Source organism: Marmota flaviventris, chromosome 3 (genome assembly GCF_047511675.1).
Source record: "Marmota flaviventris isolate mMarFla1 chromosome 3, mMarFla1.hap1, whole genome shotgun sequence".
In the NCBI taxonomy this organism is placed as follows: Eukaryota; Metazoa; Chordata; class Mammalia; order Rodentia; family Sciuridae; genus Marmota; species Marmota flaviventris.
Window position 1 is genome coordinate 104,020,233 of NC_092500.1, and position 15,973 is coordinate 104,036,205.

Here is a 15,973-nt window from a genome sequence, read left to right on the forward strand (position 1 = left end):
GAGTCGACAGAGGAAGAGGAAGAAGGGACAGACAAAGGGAGGAATTGCAGAATGGAATTAAACAAATTACGCTACATACACACATGAAAACAGCACAGTTAATTCTACCTTTATGTATCTATAAAGCACCAATTAAAAAGCAATAAATAAATAGAAAAAAGACCCGTAGAGGAGATGAAGGAGACCAGGAGAGGGAAGAGGAGAAGGAGAGAGGAAAGACTAGGTAATAAAATGGAGAAAATTATATTCCATGCATGTATAACAATATAAAAATGAACCCCTATATTATGTATAACTATAATGCACTAATAAAAATGATTTTAACAAAAAGAACAGGGCAGGCAGAGGCGGGGAATCGCTAGTAAAAAATTAAGTCAAAAGTGGTCTCATCTGCTACTTCAGCTTCTAGTGGTATATTGTGGTATTAAGGTTTAAAGAAAAAAAGCATTTTACTTTCTAAATACTTATTTAAGAAAAATCAATACAAACATATGTCACAGTTTATATTTCCTTCATGGAATGCCCACTTCTCATGTGCTTTTCATAAAAAAGAAGAAAAACTGTTGCCATCCTTACCCTTTCCTTGTCTACAACAATGAACAGCTCCACATATCGGGTCTGTGGCAGGACAGCTCTCCTTCTCTGTTGAAAACACGAACATCATAAGGGCAAAATAAAAAGTATCAGACTACACATTTTTTCTATGTAAAGATCATACTCTAATCACGTATTTCATGTCTGCTAAGAGTATTGTTAAACTTTACTTAATGTATTTTAGATCAATAAAGCAAAAGATATGTTTTGGGTTTTTACTGGTTTTCATTTTTGTTTTTGTTTTTTTGCAGGACCGAGGACTCAGAGCTCCATCCCAAGTTCTTTTTTATTTTGAGACAGGGACTTGCTAACTTGATAAGGCTAGCCTCAAACTTGCAATCCTCCTGTTTCAGCCTCCAAGTCACTAGGATTACAAGCCTGCACCACCATGTTGAATTAAAACACAATTAAAAAAAAAAAATGTTATCTGCTATCTGTATTGATCTGAGGGAAAAACTCCAGCTAAAGATAAAATGAGTTATTCATGAAGCAGATATTTTAAAGAATGATTTTTAAAATCAAAACTACATACACACAAACACTTTAAAGAGAAAACCCATTACCAAAATAAAAGAATGTCTACTAAAATTTAAAAGCAGAAGCTGGGGCACACACTACCACTTTAAAAAATAACTAGATTTACCAGGCATGGTGGTGTGTGCCTTTAATCACAGCAGCTTGGGAGAATAAGACAGGAAGATCACAAGTTCAAAGCCAGCCTCAGCAACAGTGAGGCACTAAGCAACTCAATGAGACCCTGTCTCACTAAGGGCAGGGGATGTGGCTCAGTGGTCAAGTGCCTCTGAGTTCAATCCCCAATAACAACAACAACAAAATTAGTTTTGTCACTTTACAGAATAGAATAAGCAAAAATGTGTCTTTCAATGTTTCAATTACAAAAAAAAAAAAAATAGTCCAAAAGTCAAAAGAGTGGATGGCAGGAGAGGCAATGCCATAAACTAGTCTTAATAACTAAAATTAGGCTCTAAACTGGACATAGTGGTATGCATAGGAAGATGACCTAAACCTAGGAGTTTGAGCCTGGGCAACACATAGAGTCCCTATATGCCTAAACAAAAAGAAAAGGAAAAAAAAAAAAAAAAGGCCTCTTCCAAAACAGCAACACCATCTCACATGTAAAAAGGTATAATCCCTAAAGCTGAAGTTAATCCCATCCTAGAACCACTTCAGTCCAAGTGACTCATATCAAAGAGTCTTCAAGTGTCACAACTGGGAATATAAGCAGCCTTGGAAGCCATCTGAAGTGATTAGTATGCTAAAGCCAAATCTCTCTCTCCTGCATGCTCCCCCACCCGTGTGTGTGTGTGGGGGGGGGGGGGGGCGGGGGGGTTGTGTGTATGTGTATGTGTATGTGTGTTTCTCCATGGATCAATAATGGCCATTCCTGGGCTGGGGATGTGGCTCAAGCGGTAGCGTGCTCGCCTGGCATGCGTGCGGCCCAGGTTCGATCCTCAGCACCACATACAAACAAAGATGTTGTGTCCACCAAAAACTAAAAAATAAATATTTAAAAAAATTTCTCTCTCTCTCTCTCTCTCTCTCTCTCAAAAATAAATAAATAAATAAATAAAATAATGGCCATTCCCATTATTTCAATCTACATAAAACCTCCACTGAAAGACAGTGTAATGGACTATTACACAGCAATACTAAATATGATTCCTGTTTAAAATTTAAACCCTAATCTCTAAAACCCACAGAATCTAAACTGTCCTCAACTTGGCAGCAGGGACTACATACTGCTCATCCTTTTAAGTACTGGTTTAATGAACAAATAAATGATTTTTTTAAAAATATGAATCCAAGTCATGAATAATTATATTTCCTTACTCGAAGCAGCTGAGTCATGCTGGGATGATCTTCCTCTCTATCCTCTGTGGTTTCCTCCTCTACATCCTTGTTAGAAACTCCACATTTCAGAGGCTCTTTGTGGACATCATCCATTCGATATAACATGTGCTCAAAGCGAGAGCTGTTGTGCAGGGGTTCAATCCCATAACTGGCATTCTCTAAATGTAGCAATCCTCTATATGTTGCATTACACATATGCCATTTTTAAGAAAAAATACACAGAAAAAGGCATCAGAAACCCTAAGTTCAAGTCCTAATTCTCAACACATGTAAAGATACCACAAGATAGGAAAAAATAGAGGCTTTAGAGTTAAACAGACTTTACTGCTGCCTACTAGTATCACTGCCTTTAAGCTATTTAACCTTCTTGAATGGTTGCTCTACAATGGAAGGCACTGCAAAGTATCAGCTAAGAAAGAGGGGTCTGGAGCTGCAGGACCAGAGCTCAAACCCAAATCTGCTTTCTTCTAGTGAGGGATCCAAGCAAGTCATTTAACTTCAGTTTACATTCTGCATAGTATTGTTCAGATAAATAAATTATTTAATATGCATAAAATACTTAGAATATTCCCTGGCACACAATAACTATTCAGTAAATGTTGTTCCTTAAATGAGAATAATCATAGCCATTTTATATAGCTGGTTTGAGAATTAAAAGTAATATTTATTACATCAATCAATCATGTACCCATGAAGGCAACTAATTAACACAGTGCCATATGGCCAGGTCTTCAATACAAGTAACTTTAACATTATTATAGCTTCATTGGGTATGTCATACAATTTCTCTGAACCTCAGTTTGCTCACCTAAATATGATGTTAATAAGCTCTTTTTCAGATATTGTGAAACTTCAATGAGTATGCAGGTAAAAATTTTGTAAACCAACCACTACCAAAATTTAAAGCATATGTTATTTTAAATACCTAAAATTATTTAGTGTTCTCAGAAAAATGAAATTTTCCATTTAAATATTAAAAATCATCAACTATAAGATTTTCCTAAATAAACATGCCAAGAATATCTGAAACACAGCTGTAAAGACCTTAGTAACATCAAAGTAAAATTTAATTCTGTTAAGTCCCCAAAATGACTGGGTTTAGAGACAGAGAAGAAAAGATAAAAAATACAGAAAATGTCTTACCTGAGTCCAAAACAGTCACTAAGAGCAACGGATGACTTATAAACTCCCTCCACATAGCCCCGATAATGACAATGATTCTAAATGAAAAAATACTATATTACCTCCAAATACTGCTACATAGCCGAAAATCATCCTAGAAACTGCAGAGCTAACAAAATTACTTGCATCCAGAAAACTAAAAAAAATTATTTATATTCTTGGCATTTCAAAACATCACATGGCATTCTTCAGAGTATCTGCCGACTATCTACCACCACCCTCCAGGGACACAAATTTCTAGGCAGAATGCCAGAGGATACCAGGCACAAACAACTCTGCCCCAATGACCTTTCATCCTAGAACCAGAACAGGACAGTGTTATGTCACGTTGAACATTTAAGTCACAGTCAATCCAAGAAGCACCAGCCAGTTGACATCTAATACAGGACAGGACCTTATGAGAAGTTAATAAGGCCCAAGGGAAAAAACATTCAGCATGAAGGGGAAAAGGGTATTTTGATCAGATGATTTTCTTTTCTTTCTATATTTTTTATGTTGTTATTACTTATAAATTCAGCCATCTTCAAAAACTTGAGTCTTTACCCTAAATTTTGAGCCAGAAATTAACTAGTGGAAATGCAAAAATATTGCTTAGTAGTTAGTACCTAATGAGATTTTTTTCTCATCTTTTAAACAATTAAAAAGCAATAAAATAGAAAAGTCCTACCAGACATTGAGACATATGCAAGACCTTAATTATTAGAACAATATGGTCCTGGTGCATTAGCAGAGAGACCAACCAGCAAAAGAGAAAAAAAAGCCTCTAAACAGACCAAAGTACATGTAGAACTTCATAAGATAAAAGTAGCTCTTCAAATCACTGGGGCAACAATGTGCTATTCAACAAATGTGGCTTGGTCTATTAGTTAGACACTTGAAAAGGAAGAAAATTAGATCCACGATTCACACTATTCATAAGAATATATTCTAAATGGTCAAGAGTCTAAACATAACAAATAAAAACATAGGATCTACAAAAAAATAAGAGAATTCTTCTTTAACCTGGGTGTAGAGAAAGATGTTCTAATTATTACATAAAATCTAGATATGATAAAAACTGATAATTTTTCTTATATAAAAAGAGTATTTATTTTTTAAGCTGCTTCTTAAGAGGAAATACCAAAAGACTCAAAAGACACTGACACACTAGAAGAAAATCTTCAAAACTTACATGATAGGTAAAGAGTTAATATTCCTAAATATAAAGAGCTCTTAAATATTGAGAGGAAAAGATTAAAAGTCCAAAAGAAAATTGGGAAAATACAAGAACAGACAATTCACAAAAGATCTAAAAATGTTCTTACATATATAAAAAGATTTTCAATCTCACTCATGACAAAAAAGAATCCCTGGGGCTATAGTTGTGGCTCAGTGGTAGAGCGCCTACCAAGCATATGTAAGGTACTGGGTTTGATTCTTAGCACTATATAAAATAAATAAACAAACAAAATAAAGATATTATTAAAAAAAGAAAGAAAGAATCCATGAGTCCACATTGATATCAACAAATAAGACTTCCTCACAGGAGAAAGCACCCCAACAGAGGCACTAATGAAATTAGAGAATCACCATTTTGACAACTGTTAATAACTGATTTAGACAAATACTAAATACTGAAAACACTAGGTAAAAAATTTGAAGATATTTACAGTATCCAAGTATCTAACCATCACATTAATTTAAAAGACAAAAACAGTAACTTCACAGATAAAAACCTGGCAGACCACTCCTTACCCAACTAAGTGATCTGTATTAATACTGTCAAGAGACAGCACAGGCTCACTGACATGACACACAGAGAACTGAGCTGACTGACATCCAGCAGGTGAACCCTTAACCTATCAACTTGATGGTATTTGTTTAATAACTTGCTCTTATTAAATATTTCCACAGCTTTCAATTTAGTTCTGTAGTAAAGTTCCCTTATCTACCTAAAAGGATCTCCCAAGAATACAATTACCTTCAGTCTTCTTATGAAAATTTCATTAACCAGAGAAGACTAAACTAATCTCAGGAAGAAAGACCAAAATTTGTCCAACAAACTTGGACAAACTTTTGCTACATACCACTGTTTTCTATTTCCATTCAACAGAAAAAACATTGACAAACCATATTCTGTTCTGTGGGCGAAATGGGCTTTGTCCTAGGCCATTTTATGTTCTCCAAACCCATCAAATTCCCCTAAAACAAATCATTTACAGTTCCAAACACTCCCCAAACTCCTCCTCCTCTATAGAAAAGAGTACATAAGGGCTGGGATTGTGGCTCAGTGGTAGAGTGCTTGCCTAGCATGCACGAGGCACTGGGTTCGATCCTCAGCACCAAATAAATATAAAATAAAGATATTGTGTCCACCTAAAACTAAAAAATAAAAATAAAAAAAAAAGATTACATAAGTTTTTAAATTATGTTGGGTTAGTGGGTAATCATGTGCCTGTGATTTTCTTCTGTGCTGTGACTTTTCCTTTTGTATGTTAACAAATTTGCATGCCTTTTCTCCTGTGTAATGTCTTTGTCTGTTAAAATATCCCAGCAAACCTTCAGAGGGCAGAGGGGAAATTTCCATTAACTCTTACAGTTCTCAGAAGCACAACATATTATACTTTGTAAGTTTACAAAACATCTAATTAAATTGAAAAATAACAATAAAGGTACAAGTAGCACAGACAATTTTGAAACACACAAACTATAAATGCAAAGGTTAGCTAGAGGTACACAGAACTATTGAAAAACAGCCTGGTAAAGGTCCAGGGAGCCTAGGGCAATGGATGGATCTTCAGAGGAAATAAAGAGCATCAATTAACTGGGGGAAATAGTCAACAAAATTTACAGGTTTTTTTACAAGATACCCCAAAGTCCTAAGACACAGTAACAGGGAATTTTACACTTCACACAGCAACTCATTTTGAGTGACTTTTCTAAAACTTTTGTTTCTTATAAGAAATGGTCTTCTGAAGGACATTAATGATGAAAACTAGAAAAAAAAAAAAAGCTTTACAAATTATTTCAATCTTAAGCAACAGAATTGTAAAGGAAAGCATGTACATGTTCTCAATATTACTTTAACTGCATTGTATGGGCAAAGTATATGTCATTATAATATTTGACAATCTAGCCACACTGAAATTTTTTTTAAAACCCAGTATCGAAGTTTTAATTCATATTTCACATTTACCTAAACATTATTAAATAACCAAGAAATAAGTAAAAGACTCCATGTTGTCTTAATCGATATTTTTCAAACACCCAGGAAAATGTAACAATTCTATAAATCTTTAATATAACTTATGTAAGTTTCTATATAGTTGAAATCTATTTTTAAAAGTTTTAAGTACATATTCTTTCAAGAATAACTATATTTGAGCTAAAAAAATGTCAGACTGCCTTTTCTAAGCATCTTACAAATATCTTACTCATCTTACTCATTCAAGCATCCTAATAATTCTATGAAATAGTAACTGCATTCCATTTAAAGTGATGACATTAACTTCATCAGGAAGTGACAGAGCCAGAATTTAAGTCCAATCAGTGTATATCTCAAGCAAGTATGCCAAGCAACCCTTACAAGAAAAAAAAAGTGCCTTTTAAGATTATTGCTTTTGCTAAAGTGCATAAATTATGTGGTCTTTGGCCTCCTGCCATAGTAATCTTCAGATGGATGAAAAAATGGATGGATTATTTTTTATCTGGTTTATGCTATAATGTAAATCTAATCTCCTCTACTAATTTTCTAATAAATAGACCAGTAGTGCACTAAGATAAAGCAATCAAATAGTAAAACAAAGAAAGGATAGGGCAAAGTCAGCATTTCCTCATTTTTTTAAGTACTAATAATTAATCTAAAATAAAGATTTTTGCCTTCTATTTATTTGAAGAATGCTTCAAAAGTGTCTAACATAAACAATTAGCGAAGCATTACAAAGTTCAGGGGAATAATAATATGTTTAAAGGAAACAATGACGTCTCATGAAAATTACTGCAAAAGAAAAAATACATAGTCACCAAAAAAGGACTGTAAAACATTTCCTGAACCAAACTAAAAATGTTTATGCTCTAAGTAAAAACCACACAAAGCCAAGTTCAACATCTGCCAATTATTTTGAGTATTCCTGGCCAGTTCTGTCCCCGAGAGTATTCTAATGTGACGCAGAGAGAACCACACCTCTTTTGAATAATAGCATAATAATAATAATTGAACATTTGAATATGACAACAACAAACTAACCACACAGAAATTTTAAAAAGTATCAAAGTTTTAATTCATATTTCACATCTACCTAAACATTATTAAATATATAATGTATATAATATATAACAACAAACGTTTTTCTTTACTAAACACTAATGATGAATAAATGGTTTAATAAGAGAATGAAATCTGCTTTTAATGACTTTCAACAAAATAAATCACTTATATTTTTAAAACATCAAACTTTTCCCCTTCATAATAAGTAAGAATTACCATTAAATATATTCTTTTCCTGCCTTTAAAACAAAAAATCTTAACAAAGAACCTGGAGGGCTGTCAAGTCCATTAGTCTGTATAAATGTGCCCATCTCCTCCAGGCCATGCATCTATTATAATATTAAAAGTGTCCCCATGGGGTTGTGGGAAGTGACAATTACTTATCCAGAACTCACTTTTAAATTATAATTATTTTTAAATTTTACTATAGGATCAAGAGAAAAATATATTACCTGTACATTGGGATAGTCAGAGATCAGAGTCCCTTCCTCATTGTAGGAATAAACTACAAAATCTTTAGGCAAAAGGTCTCTGGAAAAAGAGTAAACACACCATTTAAGTTTACTATAACTATCAACAACTAAGAACAAACTGATTAAAGCATTACACTCAGAAGAGAGGAGCAAAAATAAATTTAAAAAATTTACCTGAAATGTACTACCATAAAACTAAAAGGTCATAAACAGACTTGCATCTAAAATAGTACGTGTTACTTACACAAAAGTAATGTTAAGCTACAATTTGTTCTATTGGCATGAAATTCTGGTTGCAAAAAATAAACAAAATATTTTTAAAAGTTCTTAAAATTTTCTGATACAACTCACAGGAAAAGAATAACTTACATCATATTTGTAGGAGAAAATAAATATTTTTATACTCTCTTTTAAAAGTTTTATATATAAGACTGGGGTGGTGGCTGAGTGGTAGACCTCGCCTAGCATGTGTGAGGGGCTGGGTTTGATTCTCGGCACCACATAAAATAAATAAATAAATAAAGTTATTGTGTCCAACTACAACTAAAAAAAAAATAAATAAAAAAATAAAGTTCTATTTATAAGCAGGAATCATTCATTGCCTTAACCTCCTAAGCATGATTGAAAAATTCTGTAGTCAGTTGTTGGAGGAAACAGTTATTCCTAATTCTCAAAGCTTCTTTCCATGTTAAGGAAGCTCAGTAGTAAAACCACATGTGTAAGGATAGGGTTCTTTCCAGCAGGGCCAGAGTAGTTATACGCTTATCCCCAGGCCTTATAGACAAGTCAGGATGCAGTGTGCAACAAAACAATTTATAATGTGCCATTTCAAATTCAAAACTCAGGTTGGAGATGTAGCTGCAGAAAAATGAAGAACTCTTAAGCCTGACTAAATGGTGCACACCAGTAATTCCAGCTACTCAGGAGACTGTGGCAGAAGGATCAGGAGTTCAAGGCCAGCTTGGGCACCTTAGAGAGAACCTATCTCAAAAACATATAAATAAGTAAGTTAAATAAATTCAAAACTCTCCTGGAGATACCTAGAACCAACTCATCTATTGTGGTTAGACATGGATAAACTGATGGTTTTCAACCGGTTTAATCAGTTACAAAGCCTAACCTTAGCTACATGACTAACGTAGCATATAAAGACCCTTTCAGTAAACCTGTGCTAGGCTGTCACACACATTAAAGTGGCTGGAAATCTGAAGACAAAGCATATCCCTGCAACTGAGAAAGGACACAGAGGGGCCATGCCTGCAAGTTTTCACACTCCTCACGGACTGCGAGCTTTCTTCATCCTGGTGTACTACTCCTTTGCCTTTACTGAAGTCTGTGTGAGTGGACTTGGAAGGAGGCTATAGAATCTTGAGTCCTCTCAATAAACAGTCCCTGTTCAGTCATCTCAAGTCTCTCCTTCTCCCCACTTCCCCCTTCTGCCTCTAGTGGTGAATTTCAAACAACAAATTGGAGATTCTTGACTTTGCTCAGCCTTCTTTCCTCTTGGAAGTCACAGTGCCCAGCCGAAGCACAAATTCCTGTGCTTCTTCAGAAGCAGGCCAACCACTGTGTAGCAGTGACCTAAGTGGCTAAACCTACCAAAATCAGGTTCAGTATCTACTAAACAACATCTACCTGGAAATGAAATTAATATACTACAGAAGAAATCATTATTTAAAAGTCAAAGTAATTTAAATTTCTTACATGTTCCTTTCCAAGTGAATAATGTGCTCTTTTCCTTGAGTCTGAATGACATAAGATACCTAAATGCACAGAGAAGGAGGAAAATAAATAATAAGCACCACCTTATAAATTACTTTTAAACAAAACATCATTTATAAGACACAGGAAAGTCCCTCCTGAATTAAAATAACTTGGTACAATTGCATTTGATTTATAGAACTTCATATCTATTCTAAAATAATAAAAATGTAATCTGATCATCCCTACTTCCCTTTAATAACCGACTGTGGAAAATCACACCCACGTTTATCTAAATTTCTCTTAAATTCATTTATAATTCATGTATAACTTCAGGGATTAAATCCATCTATAAATTATCTACAGTACAAAGTAATTCTTCCTTTTGTTTAAATGAAATAAACTTCTTGGGTTCAAGAGATTATCCCTAGTTTTAATCATTCAAAGTTGAAAAGAAATGCTGATTTTTATGACTAAATCTCTACATGGCTTACCTAATTTCATCATTCTAAAACATACTTGCCCTCTAGAATGAGAATCCATCATAAAAAGTCACAGCTGTCTAAATGGCAACATTTCTGCGTCTTTATTAGTGGAACACAAAATAATATAGCCATGTCTTACAATTAAAGTCTTCTTAGAGTCAATGAATTAAGATAAGGAACCTTCCACTTCCACATCTTCAAGCTCCTGGGATCCTCCTATCAACCTCAGACATCTATGAAACAACTTCCCTAGTGCTATAGTTTGCATATTTAATGCCCCCCCCAAAGGTGCATGTGTAAAGGTTTGGTGCCAAGGGCAGCACTACTGGGGTATGCAATGGACCCTTAGAAGGTGAGGTCTTGAAGAAGGTCTTAAGGGACTGGAGGTATGTATTTGAAAGGGACTGTGAAACCCTGTGCTCTTCCTCTTTCTCGTTGCTCCCTGTTTTGCACCAGTATGTGCTCCTGCCGTGCTGCCTCACCACAGGCCCAAAGCCAAGGGACTAACCAGTGAAGGACTAGAACCTCAAAAACTATGAGCCAAAATAAAACTTTAACCCTTTATAAGTTACCTCAAGTATTTTATTATAGTGATGGAAAGCTAACACACCCAGAAACTCACCTTGCATTAGCCAAAAGTGCTCAATGTGACCTCTACAACTTTGCCTTACTCTTTAATAAAAATGACAGTCATAAAAGGACTCAACAAATAATTTTATCAGAAGCATCTATTTAATTTTCTCTACATGTTTCCAGCTGTAAGTTAACATTTTGCCAGGAAATAGCATGAACCCTTCACATCAACCGGTGACTTCCAAGAACTAGACCAACTTCTGGATCCAGGCACTATTCTTCCTACATGGCAATCTGAGAACTCTGTTGTCTACCTCAGTCTCCACAGAGACATCAAAAATATCAAGCTCCTCTCCCCACAGTTTTGACACGTGCCTTTCTATCTGTTCTTGGCCAGTGGTAGAGTGTAAAACATCACTATCATTATTACAATCACAGCCATGTGGAGTACTGATGAAGATGCCATCAGAGACACAATAAAGGAGAAAACATAGTCCCTGTGGTAAAAAGTCTATAATCTAGTGAAAACAAGGAGAAAAACAACTAAGTAAGCAGGGTATAATTCTATTATAAGAAAAAAACAAAATCAAAACATAGAGTATACAGTTCAGACCAAAAACAAGAGAAAATTATAAGCTGTTCTACTCAAGGGAGATCTTAAAGTCACTTAGTCCTCACTTATAGAACAGTAAATGGGGTCGAATGATCAACCCAACTAATGGTAGTACCCAGAGGAATGATTAAAACTAAAAGCTCTTGATTTTGAACTCCAGTGTTCTTTTTACTATGCCCAGTCTCTAAACAACATGCAAACTGCTTTACAGCTGTGAGTGTAACAGAAATTCAGAAGTAATAAGCTATATTGAATCCTTTATTATCTATTGGAGTAAAATTATAATGAAGTTATATAATACTTCTATACAGTTGAAGAATAAATATTATTTCTGAACAAACTCTGTAATAAGAATATAACAGAAAAAAATAATTTTTGTGCATTGGTTACCACATTAACAGCACAATAGTTTTCCTCCAATATGGAAATAAAACTCATTGTTTACTAAATATCCCTGGAAATGAAAAATACATTACTATTCTCCAGTGAAGATACAGTATGCAATATTCTGCCTATTACAAATTAAGTGAGGTTAATTCATATATACATATATGGGTTCAATTCTATGACCAGATTAGAATGCTGACTATATAGATTTCTAACCCTTAAACTGAATGGCAGTGGTAACAGTATTTAAGGGTTAGAAATCTATATAGTCAGCATCCTAATCTGGTCATAGAATTCTATTTTTTTCATTCTGTTATGTTTTGAGTTGATCATTTTGTCTTTAACTATATATACTAAGACTTGATACGTCACTTTCACAAAAATGTTGTTTGATGGACATCAGTACCACACACTGCAGTACTAATTAATGACCAATTAATTACACTCTGGACCAATCACTTTAGAAATATCACCTTTGGTTAAAAAAAGGAAACAAAGCAAAATCTTAACATATACAGATTTCTCAGGAAATAATGTACCTGTTTTGAATAGGGCCTAGGAGCTTCTCTTCGTTCTCTAGTTAATCTCCAAGGAGTTATAATTTCATAAGAAGAAAGATGTGAGGTCTGTCGAAAGCCTATCAAAAAGGGAATAACAAATATAACAAAGGTAACCTGAAAAACCACATGGTAACAAAATATAATGGCAATCAAAAGATGAATTTCAAATCACTGAAAAAGTATATGACATTCTCATATTAAAATATAATCAAGGGGATATAGCTCAGTTGGTAGAGTGCTTGCCTCCCATGTACAAAGCCCTGGGTTCAATCCCCAGCACCACCGAAAACATATATATATATACTTTTTTTTCCCAAAAAATAGTTTTTCCTTAAATAGCAATGTACTAGATAAGTATGAAGGGAAATATTTCATTTAAAAGGATGTTAACCTTTTCCAAACATTATATGTGTAGCAATCATTTTCAAACATTTTTTAGCTATATACCATAAATCTTTTCTCAAAAGAAATCTTAAATTATAAAAACAAGAGAGACAGGGAGAATGGGAGTCAACAGAGAGGAAGAAGAAGAAAAGACTTCTTTAGTGGGGTAATGGGAAGGGAGCATCCTAGAATTTAGTTCCATTTACTTATCTCCCAATTCCCATTTTATCCAGCATAAATGGCATCCTCTGAGATGGTAGCTACTAAATACTTAATAAATGGAAGGCATGATAAGAAGGAAAAGTTACTTCCAGCATTTAATGGGTTAACTCTCAATAAATACATAATCAACAATGTAGCAACTATCTCAAATAAAATGACTGCCCTAATCCCTCATAAAACAAAAACTTGACACCAAATATATTAACTGTTAAGAACTCAAGACAGTCATGTAGACACTTCCAATTCCAATCCTGTTTAGTTCTATCACAGATGAAAATCACATCTTAAGCAGGATTTGGATTCTAAACTCATCAATTTAGTAAAAACTGAGTATAATGAAAACTGCCCACATAGAGGATTCCAACCTACAGTCTCTTGATAAGTTCAACACAATCTCTTTTCTTCCAGCATCATTAGCAGTGGCATAACAATTCTTTCAGTGAACTTGATGAAATATTTGGTCACCATCTAAGGACCACAGATGAAAAATCTCTCTATGTAGCCCTATCCACCAGAACCACATTCAACATGCAGAATCTTAAGACTGGGGGAAGACCAGAGTCACATCTTCCACTCAGTTTCTCCTACAAGAGGGGGAAAGATGGGACTTTCATAAATTAAAAAAGCCTTTATAACCAAATGCAGTATATGGATCTGTTAGATCTTAGTAAAAATAAATCAACTGAAAAATATCTGAGATAATCTGGGAACTGTTGACAGAATAGCTATCAGATGATCTTGAAGAATTATTATCAATTTTTCAGTGTAATAAGCACCTTGTGGGTAAGGATTTATGTCCTGTCTTAAAGATTCATTCTGAACATTCAGTGACAAAATAACATGATGTCTAAGGTATGCATTAAAAATTATGTAGTATGTTTGAGGAAATGGATACACATAAGATTAAAGCTGGATTATGGGCACATAGGAGTTCATTACTATTCTCCTTTTTCTTGTGTATGTTTAAAAACTTTTATAACAAAATAATTTTTAAGTAATTACCTATAGGGCATGGGATAAGGGCCTTTTACTTCTTACTTTATACAATCCTATATTACAGTAACTATGAAACACTATAATTAAGTCATATAAAATGAAGTATGACTATAAAATGTCATAAGTAAACATGTAAATGGACCAACTATTTAAAGTCATTACCATAATGGAGTAGAACTAGCAAGTAATGAGAAAAAAGTACATTTCCAACACTTTTGTATTTCTGTATAATTCAAACTTGTTTTTACAAAGATATAAATTTTGCCACTATTGTATTACTTTTAAAATTAAAAGGAAAACAAAAAACATATTTTCAATAAAAATACATAAATTCCTTTAAAAGTACTGATTATCTAGCATCTCTTTTCAATGGTCTTTCCTTTCCATTCCCATTTGTTTTGGTTTGGTTTGGTTTAGGTAATGCTAGGGATCAAACCCAGGGACTCAAAACATACCAGGTAAGCACTCTCCACCCAGCCATATCCCTAGGCCTCCATCAGCCTAGTAACTTCACATCTAGAGTACAGGATACTTTTACACCTGGGCTCCCCCTGCCCACGCTATCCTCTTTCAAGATAATCTTCATGTTCATTCCCTCTTTAATGCTTATGTCCCTCAGATTTCTCAAGTACAGATGAAGCTGAAGTATTTACATCTAACTTTTCCCAAGATAACACTGTATATAAAAATGTTTATAATCTTGCCTGGCTGATTAGAAAATTTACATGGAGGTAATATCAAATGAACCTTAGCAATACTATGGGCTCTTGGCTTGATCTGGGATTTAAAAGATACAAACAGGAAAATTAAATTATGTTATATACAATACATGTCATACTAACAGTTTTCAAACTCTTTACCCATCAAACCCTATTATACTATCTAAATATGGTTTCACATCATTACATTAAAAATACTAGAAATGGACTACAATACTCACAAAAGCACCCATAGGCTGATTCAAGGCATATTTATAACATGTCATGTTTAAATATATACATACAGATATTTGGAGCTGCCAGTTGGGAACCATGTCAAAAGAAATCCTTGACCTTAAGAATATACATAAATCACTAAGCAAAAATACCCATAATCCTTTAAAAAAAACCCTGAAATATGGGACTATTTCCTCCCCAAAATAAATTTTTCAATAACTTTCAGTTTTTTCATATTCCTAAAAATACTTTTAATAAGGCTATATACCTACTTTCAGGCCAGGATTAGAAATCAAGTCTTCTGTCTTCTATGGACCTGTTACCCATATTGCCAGCAAAGAAGAATAAAAAACAGACATAAAAATATACGATACACGGGCTTGCCTTGCATGTGTGAGGCACTGGGTTCAATCCTCAGCACCATATAAAAATAAACAAACAAAAAATAAAGGTAATGTGTCCATCTATAACTAAAATACTAATATATATATAAAATGTATATATAAAGATATATAGATAGATAGATAGATAGAGAGAGAGAGAGAGAGAGAGAGAGAGAGATAAAATACAGCCGGACCCAGTGGCATAGCCTGTAATCCCAGCAGCTAGGGAGGCTGAGGCAGGAGGATCGTAAGTTCAAAGGCAGCCTCAGCAATGGCAAGGCGCTAAGCAACTTAGTGAGACCCTGTCTCTAATAAAATACAAAATTGGGCTGGGGATGTGGCTCAGTGGTTGAGTGCCTCTGGGTTT

At 34.2% G+C, this 15,973-nt stretch overlaps 1 protein-coding gene across 1 annotated transcript in view; it reads right to left on the reverse strand.

Annotated features, from left to right (window-relative positions):
• Positions 1 to 15,973, reverse strand: part of Adam9 (ADAM metallopeptidase domain 9) — an 88,523-nt gene that overhangs the window by 67,031 nt on the left and 5,519 nt on the right. The window contains exons 2-7 of the mRNA XM_027939358.2: positions 12,666 to 12,763; positions 10,072 to 10,130; positions 8,347 to 8,425; positions 3,610 to 3,686; positions 2,446 to 2,641; positions 577 to 642 (exon numbers count right to left, since the gene is read on the reverse strand). Coding sequence (XP_027795159.2) covers positions 577 to 642; positions 2,446 to 2,641; positions 3,610 to 3,686; positions 8,347 to 8,425; positions 10,072 to 10,130; positions 12,666 to 12,763 — 575 coding nt within the window. The remainder of the gene's footprint in view (positions 1 to 576; positions 643 to 2,445; positions 2,642 to 3,609; positions 3,687 to 8,346; positions 8,426 to 10,071; positions 10,131 to 12,665; positions 12,764 to 15,973) is intronic.